At 44.1% G+C, this 17,419-nt stretch overlaps 1 protein-coding gene and 1 long non-coding RNA gene across 2 annotated transcripts in view; one reads left to right on the forward strand and one right to left on the reverse strand.

Moving 5' to 3' along the window:
- Positions 1 to 17,419, forward strand: part of LOC310753144 — a 356,996-nt gene that overhangs the window by 196,513 nt on the left and 143,064 nt on the right. The gene's annotated exons all lie outside the window — the stretch shown is intronic.
- ADAMTSL1 (ADAMTS like 1) overlaps positions 1 to 17,419 on the reverse strand; it is a 257,528-nt gene that overhangs the window by 30,658 nt on the left and 209,451 nt on the right. Inside the window, exons 21-23 of the mRNA XM_083592741.1 lie at positions 14,190 to 14,318; positions 9,363 to 9,542; positions 4,703 to 4,837 (exon numbers count right to left, since the gene is read on the reverse strand). Of these exons, the coding sequence (XP_083448867.1) occupies positions 4,703 to 4,837; positions 9,363 to 9,542; positions 14,190 to 14,318 (444 nt within the window). The remainder of the gene's footprint in view (positions 1 to 4,702; positions 4,838 to 9,362; positions 9,543 to 14,189; positions 14,319 to 17,419) is intronic.

The raw sequence follows: 17,419 nt of genomic DNA on the forward strand, positions 1-17,419 counted from the left end.
GCCTGGAAACGATGCCTTATGAGGAACGGCTAAGGGAGCTGGGCATGTTTAGCCTGGAGAAGAGGAGGTTAAGGGGTGATATGATAGCCACATTCAAATATATAAAAGGATGTCACATAGAGGAGGGAGAAAGGTTGTTTTCTGCTGCTCCAGAGAAGCGGACACGGAGCAATGGTTCCAAACTGCAAGAAAGAAGATTCCACCTAAACATTAGGAAGAACTTCCTGACAGTAAGAGCTGTTCGACAGTGGAATTTGCTGCCAAGGAGTGTGGTGGAGTCTCCTTTGGAGGTCTTTAAGCAGAGGCTTGACAACCATATGTCAGGAGTGCTCTGATGGTGTTTCCTGCTTGGCAGGGGGTTGGACTCGATGGCCCTTGTGGTCTCTGCCAACTCTATGATTCTATGATCTTATTGCTAGTAACTCTTATTCTGTATTTCCTATCTGTCATACATTTTGACTACTTTTTGCTCAAGACTCATCTAAAATAAAGGGCACAGCCTATGGAAGTAAAACAGCCTTTACATACGCCCCAAGTGAAGCATGGGGATATATAGACCTTTTAAATATTCCACTGTTAAGTCACTTACAGTGGCTTCCCATTCTACCCCCTTTGCAGTGAATAGACTATGAAGTTTGGTAAGTTTAAAAGAAGTTTACTTACAAACTCATTCAAGGTCAGAGTCCTGCGTTTTTCTATACAGCAGCAAGAAAACTCAGGTAGAAAAACTTGAGTTTACAAAATGTGGCAAAAACTTCTGAGCACATGTTCTGAGCTTGAAGCGGTCAAGCTCAGAAGTCCACTCTGATTGGGTTCATATGGTGGAAGAGAGCAAATAGAAGAAAAAAGGTAAAAAAACAACTTTACTAGCTGTCGGTTACAGGACATAAGGGGCCGTGACCTGGTCAAGTCTCGCACAACAGCTTACTTTATGGTCTTAACTCCTTCATGCATTTAACTGGAGCTACACATGGTAGTTATATGAGTCTACATTTCCCACACTGCAAATCTTGGGGGGGTGGGGTGGGGTGTCATCTGGACTCTGTTGATTCTACCTTTTTATATATGGCCGTCGCCTTCCTGGCTCCCCAAGTGATGACACTTGGTGAACTGAATTGGATTTCAAATAGAGGATGAGTATGTTCTGTGTCCTGAATCAACCGACGCTGTGTGTGCACATCATGCATTTAAAGCACCCCCCCCAATCCTGGGAACCAAAGTTTGTTAAGGGTGCTGGGAATTGTAGTTTTGTGAGGGGTGCTTTAAATGTATGGTGTGTACTCAGCCGAAAAGAGCGGGGCCCTGCAGTCTAGCTTCTCAGAAAGACGCATTCTCTCCCAGGATCCCAAAGTTAGACTTGCAGAGTGCTGGCAGTCAGGCAAAACGAGCTCTGACTTGTGAACTGAACAAATATGATATGGAAGTCACCAGGGGAGAAGACAATAAATATGGAACAGCAGGATTTCCTTTTTACAGTTGACTGTACTTCTCTGGTCATAAAAAGCACACTTTACTAGCAAACTCTGCTGTTATTGTTTCATATCTCCCATGAATAGGGGCTTTTATTGCTTTTTTAAAAACTACTTGTACTGAAAGTCTGGGTCACAGACTGGACGCAAGTCAAATGGTATGGGTAGAGGTTGGTTTTTGCGCTGCTCCATAAGGGTCAGATGAAGGAACCACATAACACCGGTTCTGAGAGATCTGCATTGGCTCCCAGTACGTTTCCGATCACAATTTAAAGTGTTGGTGCTGACCTTTAAAGCCCTAAACGGCCTCGGTCCTGTATACCTGAAGGAGCGTCTCCACCCCGATCATTCAGCCCGGACACTGAGGTCCAACTCTGAGGGTCTTCAGGTGGTTTCCTCATTGCGAGAAGTGAGGTTACAGGGAACTAGACAGGGGGCCTTCTCGGTAGTGGCGCCCACCCTGTGGAACACCCTCCCTTCAGATGTGAAGGAAATAAGCAGCTATCCTATCTTGAAAAGACATCTGTTCAGGGAAGTTTTTAATATTTAACGCTGTACTGTTTTTAACACTTGATCGGGAGCCGCCCAGAGAGGCTGGGGAAACTCAGCCAGATGGGCGGGGTATAAATAATAAATTTATTATTATTATTATTATTATTATTATTATTATTATTATTATTACCTGGGGCCCTTCAACTGCTGCTGGACTTCAACTCTGACCATGGGCTGGGGCTGATGGGACTTGGAGGCCAACACCAGGAAGGCCATAGGTTCTACATGCCTGCGTTAGGAGCAGGTTCACAGTCTGTGGAACCATTAGATCCCAGTTGTGCCTCTGAATGCCTAAGGGACTTCTGTGGCACAGAGCATCTTTCACTCCCCCCATCATCCCCAACCACTGCACCTGCTGGTTACAGCTGGCAAAAGCTGAAGTCTAACAACATCTGGAGGACCACAGGTTCCCCATCCCTGGTTTAGTGGCAAACCCCTTACCCAATTTTTTGGAGGGTTCGGAACCCTCCAAACTTGAAGCATGGGAAGTCCTATTAATTTTTTTATATTTTTTAATATAATTTGGCAGAATATTTGGATTATTTGATATGTATATGTATATGTATATTTTGGAATATTTAATGTGATTTGATTGGATTGTTAAAGTGGAAAATTTAATAAAATGAATTAAAAAAACCAATTTTTTTTGGGAGATGGAGCAGCAGGTCGCTTAAAAAAAAAAGTGCTGATGTTAATCTTTAAAGCCCTAAAAGGCAGAATACAATGCTTTGATGTACAGTCATACCTTGGTGTTCGAACAGCTTAGTTCGCGAACGTTTTGGCTCCCAAACGCCGCAAACCAGCAAGTGAGTGTTCCGGTTGGCGAACTGTTTTTGGAAGCCGAACGTCTGACGCAGCTTCCGATTGGTTTCAGGAGCTTCTTGCAGCCAACCAGAAGCCACGCTTTGGTCTCCAAACGTTTTGGAAGTTGAATGGACTTCTGGAACGGATTCCATTCAAGAACCAAGGTACGACTGTACAGTCAAACCTCGGGTTACAGACACTTCAGATTGCATTTTTTGGGGTTACGGACAGCCGAAACCTGGAAGTACTGGAACGGGTTACTTCCGGGTTTCGGTGGTTGCGCACGCGCAGAAGCGCAAAATTGTGCTTTGCGCATGAGCAGAAGTGCCGAATTGCAACCCGCGCGTGCAGAGACGCGCCACTGTGGGTTGCGGATGCTGCAGGTTGCAAACGTGCATCCCACATGGATCACGTTCGCAACCCGAGCTTCCACTGTATGTATAGGTTTTCTAACCTAAGTTGCTAATGATTCTGTTCTGATCTGACTGCCTCACCAAGTTCAGGGGAAGAGGAGAGATATAACTGGGCACCGTCTGCATATTGGTGGCTTTTTCAGTGATTTGGCAGCTCAATGCAACTGCTGCCGTCATGTCTAGCACTTGACTTAGCTGTCACACCTCTCATATATGCACAAAAACAAAGCAAAAATTGTATTTCCAGTGCAATGATAAAAAGAGCATCGAAACCCCCACCGCTCCGAAATCTTCCTTTTAACTTCTTGGAAAGGTCCACAGCCTTAAATATAAACACTTAACATTGTACATTCATTTTTTTTTTCAAATAAGAGATCAACGTACTTTTGAAAATCTTAAATGGGTCACTAATAAAAATATGTGAAAACTGATGCTTTTCAAAATTGTTGAGGCAACTGTTTATAGGTCCCTGGTAACGTATTAGAAAACAGAATACTAAATGCAGGAACTGGCATGCATGGCATTGATAACTTTATCTATATAAAATTATTCTAACAGTCCTAAGTGGTGGCTGCCATAGGTAGATTTACTGTCTTTGATTTAGTTTCCAACTATTTCAAGTGTTACTTATACCCCAGTTTCTCTTAAAACCTGGGAACTTGAAGCTTCATTCCAAACCTAGCAGCATCTCTGTTGCTGCATTATAAACGCTATCAAATATTCTTATACAGATTGTACACACATACATGAAATCACTGCACATCAGGAAGATTGGATTTCTGCTGATTCTTAGAAATCAATAGGACGTGTGGGGTAGGAAACACCAGGGATGCTTGTCAAATGTTCCCACTTTTGTCTGTGTAACAAGAATGGGTAGCCCTGAAGGAGGGTAGGTATCAAATTCATATTTTGGCATTCTCGCAGCTCAAGCCTACAGATGTCTACTCAGATGTAAGCCTATGGGGGCTTGTTCTCAGGTAAGTGGGTAAAGGATTGAAGCCTAAAAGTAAGAAAAAACAACAACCCCCAAACACCTATCTCAACCACCATTCTTTGCGGCTTCTGTATTTGACAGGTAATTAATCTACAGTTGCCATTTGCAATAACCCTCCAGAAACAGGCAAGCATGAGCCATGTAAGCAGATTATTTTCCATCTGTACAAAGAGAAGCCAGCATAGACCAACATTTCAAATTCCTTGGGATATTCATACAGAATTCCCAGTACACCAGGGAGCAGATTCGCAACTGGATCTCCCACCTTCCACTGAAAAAAGAGGGGGGAAACCCTACAAAAAGTTAAAAGTGACTACGTGTGTTTGGAATTAAATTTTGGAGCAGCAGTATGGGTTGAGGGGCAGTTCTTTGGAATGAAGTCACTCTCCCACAACCCAAAGTTTCCACAAGTCCTACTGGGAAGGGAGAAGAAAAGTTGAATGCGGTAAATTCTAAACACCTGAACTTACCAATCAGCACAGAACTCCCTGGGCTGAGCACTTTTCTCGTTCCTGAAGGAGATGTTATCACAGAAGGAACGCCTGGTCCTGTGATGGATAACGCGGCTGCCATGTCTTCCAAGCGATGAGGGAATTGTGGCGGGTCTGGGAACACATTGAAAAGCCTAAGATACGACAAGGAAGCCTCTTAACCAAGACAGTTAATTCCTGACGTTCTTTAGTACCGCTCGTGGTATTGTTTGCCACACTGAAATGTGAACTTTCTCAAATGAGGGAATAAGGAGGGTAAAACATTAACGAGACAACAGGCCTAATGAGCAACATCATGAACGGAACCATTTTCAACGTTGGCAAGTGGAATCCTAACAAATACAGTGGGATGCCTCAATAGCCAGCAGATGGACAAAACTAAGCTAGGATACACAGGTGAGTCTATGGCCCATAATTAATCTGTGGAACTCAGGGTTGCAGGATATGTTTGATGGTCACAAGAAAAACTTTTCTAAAAAATCAAATCAAATTCACAGAAAACTGGTTTAGTAGGGGATTCTAGTCAAACATAATAGTAATAGCAGTAGTAGTTGTAATAATAATAATATTGATTGATTGATTATACCCCGCCCATCTGACTGGGTTGCCCCAGCCACTTTGGGTGGCTTCCAACATATATAAAAACATAACAAAACAGTAAACATTTTAAAAAAGCTTCCCTATTCAGATGTCTTCTAAAGGTTATATAGTTGCTCATCTTCATGACAACTGATGGGAGTGGGGACCACAGGGTGGGTGCCACTACCGAGAAGGCCCTCTGCCTGTAGTTTTACTTCTTAATAATAATATTATACCAGTGATCGTCTACCTCTGGCTATTAGATGTGGGATAATAAAAACAGAAGGGGTACCATTATTTACCTGATCATGATTCTCCTGAGGATATCTCTCAGTAGAAAGAATCCTAAGCTTCATGGATTTGTCTGCCCAGCACAAACATGTCTAAGTCACCCTGGCAACACGGAGTTTTCCAGATGACTTCAGGGGTTGACGAATCTCTTAATTCAGAAACTTTCCCATTCAGAGCTTTTGAAAAATTATAATCAGTCCCCTTAAGTTGATTAAAGGCTTCTACCTCAAGTTATTTGCCTGCATAAAGGGGCCACTCGGATTGTGTTGTTCAGGCACAACATTTTTCAGTGGAGTCAGTTCACACATCCAAGTGCACCAAGTATAACTAGTACAGTGGTACCTTGGTTTTCAAACAACTTGGAACCCAAACACTGCAAACCCGGAAGTACGCGTTCCGGTTTGCAACTTTTTTGGGAAGCTGAATGTGCTCCGTTTTGAGTGTTACGCTGAGCTCTGTCTGTTTTCGCTATTTATTTTGCATTTTTGTTTTTGCAACTTTCTTGTTTCGTTTTTGTGACTGCGTGGAACCCAGTTCAGCTACTGATGAATTGATTGTGTGACTGCAGTACATTGTTTATTGCTTTCATTTTATGGATCAATGGTCTCGTTAGATAGTAAAATTCATGTTAAATTGCTGTTTTTGGGGTTGTTTTTAAAAGTCTGGAACGGATTGATCCATTTTGCATTACTTTCTATGGGAAAGCGCGCCTTGGTTTTGGAACGCTTTGGTTTTGGAACGGACTTCCAGAACAGATTAAGTTTGAGAACCAAGGTACCACTGTACATGCAATGTGTGAACCAGCCTTTGCACAAACAGCAGGGTTTGAGAAGTCTCTGTTTCTAAAGGTGACGCCAGAGACAGAAGGGGAATTTCTGAATTCCGTCCACATGCTCCGCCCTGGAAGCTTGGGTCAGCAGAGGTTTAAAAACAAGCAAAGCATCGAGTCCTGAAAAATGAGGTCTGCCATGGGTACTTTAGTATGAGTTGGGAAGCATCAATTCGCCCCGGCCTTTCTAGAATGTGTACACTCCATTAGCAAATCTACAGTAGCATTTGCTCAACCTAGCCTATCTTTCAGCTCTCAAGCAGCAGGGAGTAAAAATGGCACAAACGTGTTATTAGGAAGGAAAATCCATCAGCAAGCGCCATAAATCAGCCCTAGGAACACATTTCCACTCATGCTTTGGGCCTGACCATGTCATTCCAAATCACCCAGCTAGACTCAAACTGCCTGCTATCGTGAAACACAAGACAAAGTAAACTTCACCCTTCGGTGAACTGAGTCCCTGTTTTGTGTGCGCTTTTTAAAATACAGGGCCGAGTTTGGTTTTTGCATCTGTCAGTGAGGTGTGAAATTGGTCCGTGTCACTTTGTGATTTACCACAGGGCTTGCTTCTCCAGTAAGGAGACCGTGATAGAGAAGCAGGAGGAATATATTGCCTTCATTTAGGGAAGCCTGTTCTTGGAGAAGGGCCCGTTTCTGTCCTCGGCATGAAAAGCTGGTGTAATATTAAATTCTCAAGTATCAGCTCAGTGGAAGTGAGTTCAGGAGTGCCATTTCAGACTCAGTAAGGAGGCAAATATATTTCACTAGAGGTTGGTATTGGGTGTATCCTTGGGAAATTCTTACCCCAATTAAAAGGCCCACTGTTTGATGCATTAAATAGGCAGGGAAAGCAGTGCCTTTAAGGGCATTTGTCGACTTTTCTCTTTTAACAATATAGCAATAGCTGTCATTTACCCAAAGCAAGCTTACCAAGTCAGTCACCTTTCATTTTTAAGCGAAGAAATTTGTAACACTGGCATACATATCTAATACACAAGGCATTTTAGCTATGATGACTACAGCCACCTAATGCGTAGAACCAGCACACAGGCCACAAGTCAAAGGTCCTCCTGAGGAGAAATCACATGTGGCCTGAAGCGCAAGAAAGGGAGGGCGCTGGTCCCTTTCAGGCCTGGCTCTACCGTTAGGCAGAGTGCAATGGCCACCTCAGGCCTCAGGCGGCAGATGTCGGAGAGCAGGAGGCAGTGATGAGGTGTTGCGAGAGAGAGAGAGAGAGAGAGAGAGAGAGAGAGAGAGAGCGAGAGAGAGCGCTGTGTGTGCACCACAGAGAGGTGGACAAATCTGTCAATATTGGCTTCTCTCAGTTTGTAATTTCAAAAAAGTATTTAATTCAGTTCTCCGCATTTCCACATCTGTTTCCTTTCTTTTTTTAAAAAAGAGAATCTTGAAAATTCACCAGCGTTTTAGTTTGGCTTTTTCCTAATATACACAATTTTGAAAGAAATTTAGCCTATTTCAAGGCAACATTCCCCGATGCAATGCATTTTTTGTAGCTCATTTGCACCAATATATGCATCTTCGTCTACACCTTACCCTAGTTTATGTACCATTGTACACATGACTTGGGTGGAGAGCTGTGTTGCAAAATTCAGAGGAGTGCAAATTTTGAAGGTATCGTTTTGGAGAAAGCTGATCAGACAGGTTTGCCTTTAAATGTGAACCGAACTAAATTTCTGCACCCATCTCTAGGGTCACACGGCGTATTCTGCACTTCCTAAGTGAGGATGCTGGCCTCAGACTCGCTTAGGATTCAATTACCAGCCTGCCTGGCTTTGATACATGGAATTGTGGTGTGTCCTTTCATACCCCCCAATTGTGGTGTGTCCTTACATACCCTGTAAATATGGGACTGTCTCTGGAAAACAGGGGCACTTGTAAGATCTGTCCTTCACAGCAGGCAGCATTAGGTAAGCCCTGTGACCAGTGGCACTTAAGTGCTCAACACCTTTAGAAACTCTCTGTGTTTTATGTTTCACATATAACATTAAACCAGTGCTGCTCTCCACCTCAGTATTTCCTATGAAAAAAGGGCTGCAACAATATTCCAAAGACCTTATTTACAACATGAAGCCAACCTATCACCAAGTAGGTATTTCACAATTGCACACCTAACGCTAAATTTTGAGACTGCTTCTGTGCGCTGTCTAGCTTCTGGAAGTCAAAACCTCTGACAGTGCCTCTCTCGTAACCCTACTGAGGTCCAGACTACACGAGATGTTAAATACGTGTCTGCCTCTGTTTGCATTGTAAGGGAATTCCCCATTGATACTACCCATATATTGCATTCCCCTCTCCATGCCTGTCCACTTCCTGTTCTTATGCCGCCAATGGCAGCTGACACCATCTGCCTATTTAAAACACCTGTTCTTTCAAAGCAACTACTCTACTCCAAACTTAAAAATGCTGGTGGTCAGCAAAAGAGGTTCAAAGACTGACTCAAGGCAAATTTTTAAAAAATGTAGTATAAACACCAATAACTGGGAAACACTGGCCTGCAAGCACTCCAACTGGAGAACAGCCTTTACCAAAGGTGTCATGGACTTTGAAGACACTTGAACTCAGCATGAAAAGGGAGAAATGTGCTAAGAGGAAGGCATGCTTGGCAAATCCACACCGTGATCAACTCCCACCTGAAAACCTATGTCCCCACTGTGGAAGGATGTGTGGATCCAGAATTGGCCTCCACAGACACTTACGGACTTGTTTTTAAAACCATGTTAATGGAAGACAATCTTACTCGGCTACGAGGGATCGCCAAAGAAAAGAAGAAGAAGAAGACTTTGAATATCGTGACTGGTTTGGCCCTGCACCCCTCACTTTTATATAATGGCAATACTGGTGTTGCTCTCTGAAGTACATGTGAAGAAACCTTGGCAAGAAATGTTAGCTCTTTAAACGACAGTGTAAATTTAAGCTTACCCAGAACAAGAAGCTGAGTGCTTTCGGTAATCTGCCCACGAATGTTGGCTGCCCTGCAGGAGTATAAGCCTTGATCCGAGAGAGAAACATTTTCAATCTGCAATGACCCATCCTGCAGGTAATGGCCAGGGGCCAGCTTGATTTTATTCCTGAACCAGGTGAGTTCTGCTTCAGGCACACCTGTTAAGAGAATATATTAAAATAAAATCCTGAGAGAGAGAATCTGCATTCTGTACACTCTGCAAAGGTGGTGTTGAGAAAAGCTGATGTTACATATGTTGGTTATTATTATTATTTGCCAAAATCCAAGTCTATCTAACACACATTAACTTGTTCTGAGAAGAATAAAAGAAATTCATTCATTCAATGTACACATTATCCTTCAGTGATTAGGATCACAGCACAGTTCACAATGTATTTTAAAGAAGGTTAAATACAAATCAGTAAAATAAAGTATGCGAAAACATGCAAATTAAAACTCAGAGTTTAAAGCAGGCTTTCTCAACCTCAGCCCTCCAGAAGTTTTTGGCCTACAACTCCCATGATCCCTAGCTAGCAGGACCAGTGGTCAGGGATGATCGGAATTGTAGTCTGAAAACATCTGGAGGGCCGAGGTTGAGGAAGCCTGGTTTAAAGTTATATCCAAGCAGCAATTGCCAGTACAAACACCCCAAAGTCTAAGTGAACAGTAAGTCTTAAGTTGTCTATGAAAACTCATCCACGAGGTGGGTTAACCTCCAACGGAAGTGAGCTCCACAGATGGGGTGTCAGCATAGGTAAGATATTCAGTACTTTGAAAGGCTACACCAGTATCTTGAACTGGGCCAAGTAGTGCAAAGGCAATTCCTTCAGAATGAGTGTAATATGATTCTGGTTTGAGGCACTGCTCTCAGTACTCTTGCAGCCACAATATGCACCAGCGGCACCTTATTTTATATTTATTGCTATTTCACTTTGTATGCCCTCTTTCCCACATACGTGTGTCCAACATGGCTCACAACATGGCGGCAAGAAAGAAGAAGAATACATGATTACAGTAACAGTCTAAATCAGGCATCCCCAAACACGGCCCCCCAGATGTTTTGAGACTACAATTCCCATCATCCCTGACCACTCGTCCTGTTAGCTAGGGATGATGGGAGTTGTAGTCCCAAAACATCTGGAGGGCCGAGTTTGGGGATGCCTGGTCTGAATCCTAAATCATTTCAAAACATGGCTATCCAAATAAATAATTCATTTCAATAATACGGACATAACAACATCTTGATTTTTAATCATTAAAATATATCCATTGATATCAGTTGGTTAAACTGACTGTCTTCAAGGGTTGCCCCCATGTCCCCGTTGCAGTAATCCAGACTAATGACTATGTGGACATAATGACATTGGAAACTCCCTTATTCTAAGTCAGACCATGGTCTTTCTACACCGACTCTGGGCTTTCAGACAAGCCCTACCAGGAGTTGCCAGGGATTCAACATTCTGCAAATCTTGGGGGTGTCTCCAAACATACAGAGATCTCCCCCTTGATTCTCCATGAAGCCATTTTGCTGGTGCTGCCAAGTTCAATATTAGAGGGAGTGATAACGTAATGGAGAGACGGAATGAAGAGCACATTTGCAACATCTTCTACAAACACAGACAGAGCTCAGAGCTCAGGCAGGCGTGGACAATTATCCGATACTTCAGTCTAATGCTACCCTAGCCAGGTACATCCTATTCTGTAATAGACACTTCTAATCTCAATCCCAACGGCTGTACAAGTTTCAGGTGGTGAACAAAAACCAAATCGCCACATCCACATTTCTTTTCTGGAGCTGGCGTGCTGCCTGGGCTCACGTGAAACCAAATCCTAAAATCATGACTCTGATCCATGGTTCTGCAAAACAACAAAGGGGAATTTTATTCGGATAAAAGTAAGGGCTTAAGGATTTGGAGGCAAAGTGTTTCTGTTGCAATCTGCAGCTGCGTTCAGAACAGAACGGAATATAGCTCAGTGCTTCTATAACTTTGATCACCTGCACAAAAGTTACCCGCTGCTGCCTTCAAGATGAACAGAGAAGAAACGAAACCAAATGTCCCACCTGCATGGAGTAAATGTCATGGGAAAGCGGAGAGAGGGAGGGAGGGAGGGAGGGAGGGAGGGAGAGAGAGAGAGAGAAGAAACAGCAGTGAGCAGCCCCTAAGCTTTCCTATCCTTACGTGAGCCTTATTCCAAAGAAAAAGGCAATGAAACCGAGAACATGGCGATCTGGCAAAAACTTCAAGATGTGCAATTTAGGACACAGGTGCAGAGGGGCCGACCGAGTCGCTATTTAATCGCAGCAGCAGTAGGGGGAGCAAGAGCATTTCCCGAATCTAAGTTTTGTGTTTTCTTTTACTGCATTAGGCATCTGTCACCTGGAGTGCTTGATGGAAATAAGGCTTAGAATAGGGAGAAGACATTAAGAGAGAGAGAGAGAGAGAGAGAGAGAGAGAGAGAGAGAGAGAGAGAGAGAGAAACATTAATAAGAAGCCATGCAATCTTCAGAGTGAGAAGATTAAGGGCCATGTAGCCAACTGGAACGCGGGTGGCTCTGTGGATTAAACCACAGAGCCTAGGACTTGCCAATCAGAAGGTCAGCGGTTCGAATCCCCGCGACGGGGTGAGCTCCCGTTGCTCAGTCCCTGCTCCTGCCAACCTAGCAGTTCGAAAGCATGTCAAAGTGCAAGTAGATAAATAGGTGCCCAGGGCCAGACCTCCATGCAGTGTGATCCTAGCCATGTCTACTCGGAGGTAGGCCCACTGACATCACTGCACACTCTCACCATCTGTGCATAAGTTTATTGTTCTAGCCAATAGCCATGACAAATATGAGGGAACTGTTAGACCAGGGACGGGGGAACTTTTTTTTCTCTTGAAGGTCGCATTCCCACATGAGTAACCTGCTAGGGGTCACATGCAGGTGATGAGCTTAGCCAGAGCCAAAAGTGGGCAGAGTACTCCTTTGCTCACTCCCTCTATAAATAGCTACACGAATTAATTAAATAACTTATTTAACAAGGTAAACAGAGGACAGCAAGACCATATAACACCGGTCCTGAAAGACCTAAATTGGCTCCCAGTACGTTTCCGAGCACAATTCAAAGTGTTGGTGCTGACCTTGAAAGCCCCAAATGGCACGGTATACTTGAAGGAGCGTCTCCACCTCCATTGTTCAACCCAAACACTGAGGTCCAGCTCCAAGGGCCTTCAGGGTGGTTTCCTCACTGCGAGAAGTGAGGTTACAGGGAACCAGGCAGAGGGCCTTTTCGGTAGTGGCGCCCGCTCTGTGGAACACCCTCCCATCAGATGTTAAAGAAACAAACAACTATCTGACCTTTAGAAGACATCTGAAGGCAGCCCTGAGGTTTTATTCTGTTAGGAGCCGCCCAGAGTGGCTGGGGAAACCCATCCAGATGGGTGGGGTATGAATTATTATTATTATTATTAGACACCGAACTGCAGCAGAATGGAAACAGCACCAATTGTGACAAACATAGGTTGGAATGTAAACTTCTGCTTTCTTTAATTCCTACTTGCTACCCACATGAAATGAGGCTAATGGCTACGTGTGGCCTTGAGTCCACATGACTCTGGGCTAAATGATCCTTTCCAGCTATATGATTCTTAGTGGGCTGATCTGTTCCTTTCCTTACTGGTAATATTCTGGACACTGTTCCTATTAATCTATCGGCTGTTTCAAGTCCACACCTGTCCTAGGCCAGCCAGTCCATTTGATTACAGCAGTGTTTCCCAAACTTGTCTTTCAGACTACAATTCCTAACAACCTTGACCACTGGTCTTGCCAGCTAGGGATGATGGGAGTTGTAGTCCAAAACTGTGGGAGACCCCAAGTTTGGGAAACACTTGGATTACAGTAATGAACTGCAGCATGTCCAGCCCAGCACTTAGATTTCTTTCTCCTTCGTAATCCAAAAGGCTCTCCTATCATGTTGTAGCTAGGCTTGAGCACTGTGAGGCGGCTACTGAGTACGACTTAAGCCCCATCTGCCCTTCCCTGCCGCCCAAGAGGATAATCAAGCATCCTGGTTATTTTCTTCCACTCATTGACTTGCCAATTATTCTCCTTTACTCATGAATGGGAATGGATGTTGTTCGCACTTGTTGTTTGTTATCCAATTAATCTACACGCACTGGCTGCGTTCCAGCGAGTAAGTACCGCAAGAGCAGCCAAGAATTTCAGACTGCTGGCGACATAACCACAGAGCTTGTGGTTCTTTGCCATCCGTCCTTAGCCATGGGATTTGACTGCACACACGGCTCTCTGGATTGCAGCAGCTGTGCACTACATCACTCCTTCTAATGCCGAACTCAGTCCCGGCGTGATGACAGCTTTGCAGCCAAACAGAGCCACTGAGCAACAAGGCCATACCTGTACGTTTGGGGGAATCTCACAGTTTGGAGAAGTATAAACAAAACCTTTTTTAAAAGAGAGAGAAACCCGCCTTTAAGTGACAACCCACATCCCCTGCAAAACAGAAAGTTGCATGGAAGGAAGGAGAATGGGGAAGAATGAGGAATGGTAAATGCACACATATAACCCAGTTCTTGACCACCTCGTTCTGTTAAACTCAGATGACCAGATAGGAGAAACGGATGAAGCAGGAAGGACGAGAAAATGAGATGAGGGGAAAAGGCTAAAAAGCAGGTGGGAGATGGAGGGGCTGAGAGTGGGCGAGGTGAAGGAAGCAGGAGGGATAACTGAAGCAGATATGAGAAACAGTGGAGGGGTGGGGCAGAGCAGAGGAGCCAGAGGGAGGACACAGAGAGCAGAAACCTCTCACCTGCAACCTGGCAGTTGATGGTCACGTTTGCACCCAGGATGGTTTTCACGGTGCTCCCAATATCAACAGTGACAGCAGGCAACTCCTTGTTGACCAGTGTAGCTCTTGATGTCTTTATTAATGGCTTCCCTGTAAGCAGAAGGGATCACAGATTATTAAATAGATAAGGGAAGAAGCAAAATATGGGCACTGCTACTCTTCCTGAAGGGACGTGGGTGGCGCTGTGGGTTAAACCACAGAGCCTAGGACTTGCTGATCAGAAGGTCGGTGGTTTGAATCCCCACGACGGCGTGAGCTCCCGTTGGTCCCCACTCCTGCCAACCTAGCAGTTCGAAAGCACGTCAAAGTGCAAGTAGATAAATAGGTACTGCTCTGGCGGGAAGGTAAACGGTGTTTCCGTGCGCTCTATTTTCCATCACGGTGTCCTGTTGCGCCAGAAGCGGCTTAGTCCTGCTGGCCACATGATCCAGAAGCTGTCTGCGGTCAAATGTTGGCTCCCTCGGCCAGTAAAGCGAGATGAGCTCCGCAACCCCAGAGTCGTCCACGACTGGACTTAACTGTCAGGGGTCCTTTACCTTTACCTTTTTAAAGAGTCGCAAGCCTTCAGATGTTCTGCTATATCTTTCATCTTACAAACTGTCACTTTCTTCTTCGATTTTCTCTCTCCCTTAAGTCCGGTCATCCTCATTGATGGGCGGTGTTGCGGCCAGGGCCCTGACCCACAAGTGATCCGACAAATGGCAGGCCGGATCGCTTGGCTGCTGGCTATTGGCCAATGCCATCAGCCCTTAAACAGGGCGTTCCCCTGGCAGAAGGCCCAACCAGCAAATGGGGATGCTCAGGCTCACTCCCAGGAGTTGTTAAATTGCAGCCTGTTGTGGTTTACCCTTAGATGCACTCCCAGCAGATGGGCTAGAGTGGAATAGCAATGGTTTTACCCAAAGCCTATCCCAAACCATTCTCTACTGTAACTAATAAAGTTGTGGCCATATTCATTTTTTTATATATATAAATTTTTATTAATTTTCCAACATATATTAAAACACAATACAACTGACAATACATAAACAAACAAACATATAAACACGTATAATTTCATAACCTCTTTTCCTTAAACCTTGTTTCAATGACTTCCCCATACCTCCCTTTTCTGCATCCCTGTTTTAAACTTTTCCAGCAACCCCTAATTTCAATTACTTATAATTCACTTTCTTTAATCCTTTTTTTCTTACCCAATTATTTGTCACTGCAATTCTGTTTTACATTACCCATGACATTTTAGCACTCATTAATTTTACAACAGTTCTTAAGATAAACTTTAAATTTCTTCCAATCTTCTTCCACCGTCTCTTTTCCTTGGTCGCGGATTCTGCCAGTCATCTCGGCCAATCCCATATAGTCTATCACCTTCGTCTGCCACTCTTCCAGCGTGGGTAGTTCTTGTGTCTTCCAATACTTTGCTAAAAGAACTCTTGCTGCTGTTGTAACATACATAAAGAACGTCCTATCTTTCCTTGACACCAATTGGCCTACCATGCCCAGGAGAAAGGCCTCTGGTTTCTTATGAAAGGTACACTTAAGGACCTTCTTAATTTCATTATAGATCATTTCCCAGAAGGCCTTGATCCTTGGGCACGTCCACCAAAGGTGGTAGAAAGTACCTTCAGTTTCCTTACATTTCCAGCATTTATTATTGGGCGTATGATAGATTTTTGCAAGCTTGACTGGGGTCATGTACCACCTATAAATCATTTTCATAATGTTCTCTCTTAAGGCATTACATGCCGTAAATTTTATACCGGTAGTCCATAAGTTGTGGCCATATTCAAGCCAAAAACCCAAAATGCTGTTGTCCTGTGTGGTTATTCATTTCCCCTAGGGAACTGTGGGGTCATGGGGTCTTGGCATGTAAAACCTTTTAACCTGCTTTGTACAAAGTAGCCTACTCAGACTAGACCCTTCCTCTTTTGGAAAGAATTGTTCCTGATCATGCACAACCTTATGTACTTGCAAACTTCATCTTAAAGTCATCTCTTTCCCCCACATTCCCCATCTGGCAGCTATGTGCATGGATACAGGTGTGCAAAGGCAGCACTATTTTGGAAACAATTCGAAGCATACAATTTTCAGACAGGGGAGCATATACACAAATGGAGGATGCATAGAGATAATTTTGGGGGCAGCAAAAGACAAAATGAAATGAAATGAAATAAAATGGAACCAGTAGCCCCTGGCATGGTAAAACATGCCCCGAGAATCATGACAGCTCTTATACGATTGAAAACAATATGGTGATGTGTAAACTGGAGCATGATAACTGCTCATTCACATGTCAAATCCTACCTAAGTCTTTATTCTCTAAGATTAACGTCAAAAATCCTCTTGAACAGGAGAGCAAACTAGACAAATAGAAAGCCAGTTGCAACAATAAACGAAAATGTAACCGAAGCTGATATTTGCTTGACTATTGCCACAATCCTGATGTCTCAAGTATCTGTATACACATTCAGGGCTTCCTCCATAAAGTTAAGTTTCATTCTCCTTGTACCATTATTTGCATGTCTCCAGGTTAGGGCCCCAGAAGCTGGAGAAATTAACTTGTGCATCGAAGGGTTAATGGCTGCAAAGTCAGATGAACCACGGAAAATGTTCCATGCTGCTGGAGAGGGAAGAGCTCAAAACGCCCCAGCCCAAGTGAGACTCCATCTAGCTTACGTTATCTTCTTGTATTGGGGCCAGCCCACTTCCGAAGGCATTAATGTTTGTGAGAGAGCTTCTCAGTGCTGGCCGGCTGCATGCTTATCTCCCAGAAGTGGGATTGTTCATGGGCCAGCAGAAGACAGAATGGATGCCGTCGTGTGATTCCACGGGCTTGGGCCCAAAACAGGAGCCTACAAGGCCTATGAATTAATCCAGCTATAAATCAACAGTGGCACTAAGAGGGGAAAAGCTGGCTAAGAAAGGATGGGTGGAAGAGGGAGGAGAAGGAGGAAGAATTATGGGTGCTTTAGTTGGCGGCGGCAACCAAAATGGTTGAAATCTGGTTTTGTTCCTGTCCTCCCGCCTCTCCGCAGATCCCGCTGCCGCGAATTAAAATCCATAAACTGGCCTGACAGCTGAAATGGACTCATGTGGAATAGGCAGCAAGCTAATCCACGTATTTTGAGAGGATGCCATGAAGCCCTGATGCTGTGCAGATTCACTTTCAGTAGCACTTTTTGTACAGGGGC

Source organism: Podarcis filfolensis, assembly GCF_964270895.1.
Source record: "Podarcis filfolensis genome assembly, chromosome: 17".
Taxonomy (NCBI): domain Eukaryota; kingdom Metazoa; phylum Chordata; class Lepidosauria; order Squamata; family Lacertidae; genus Podarcis; species Podarcis filfolensis.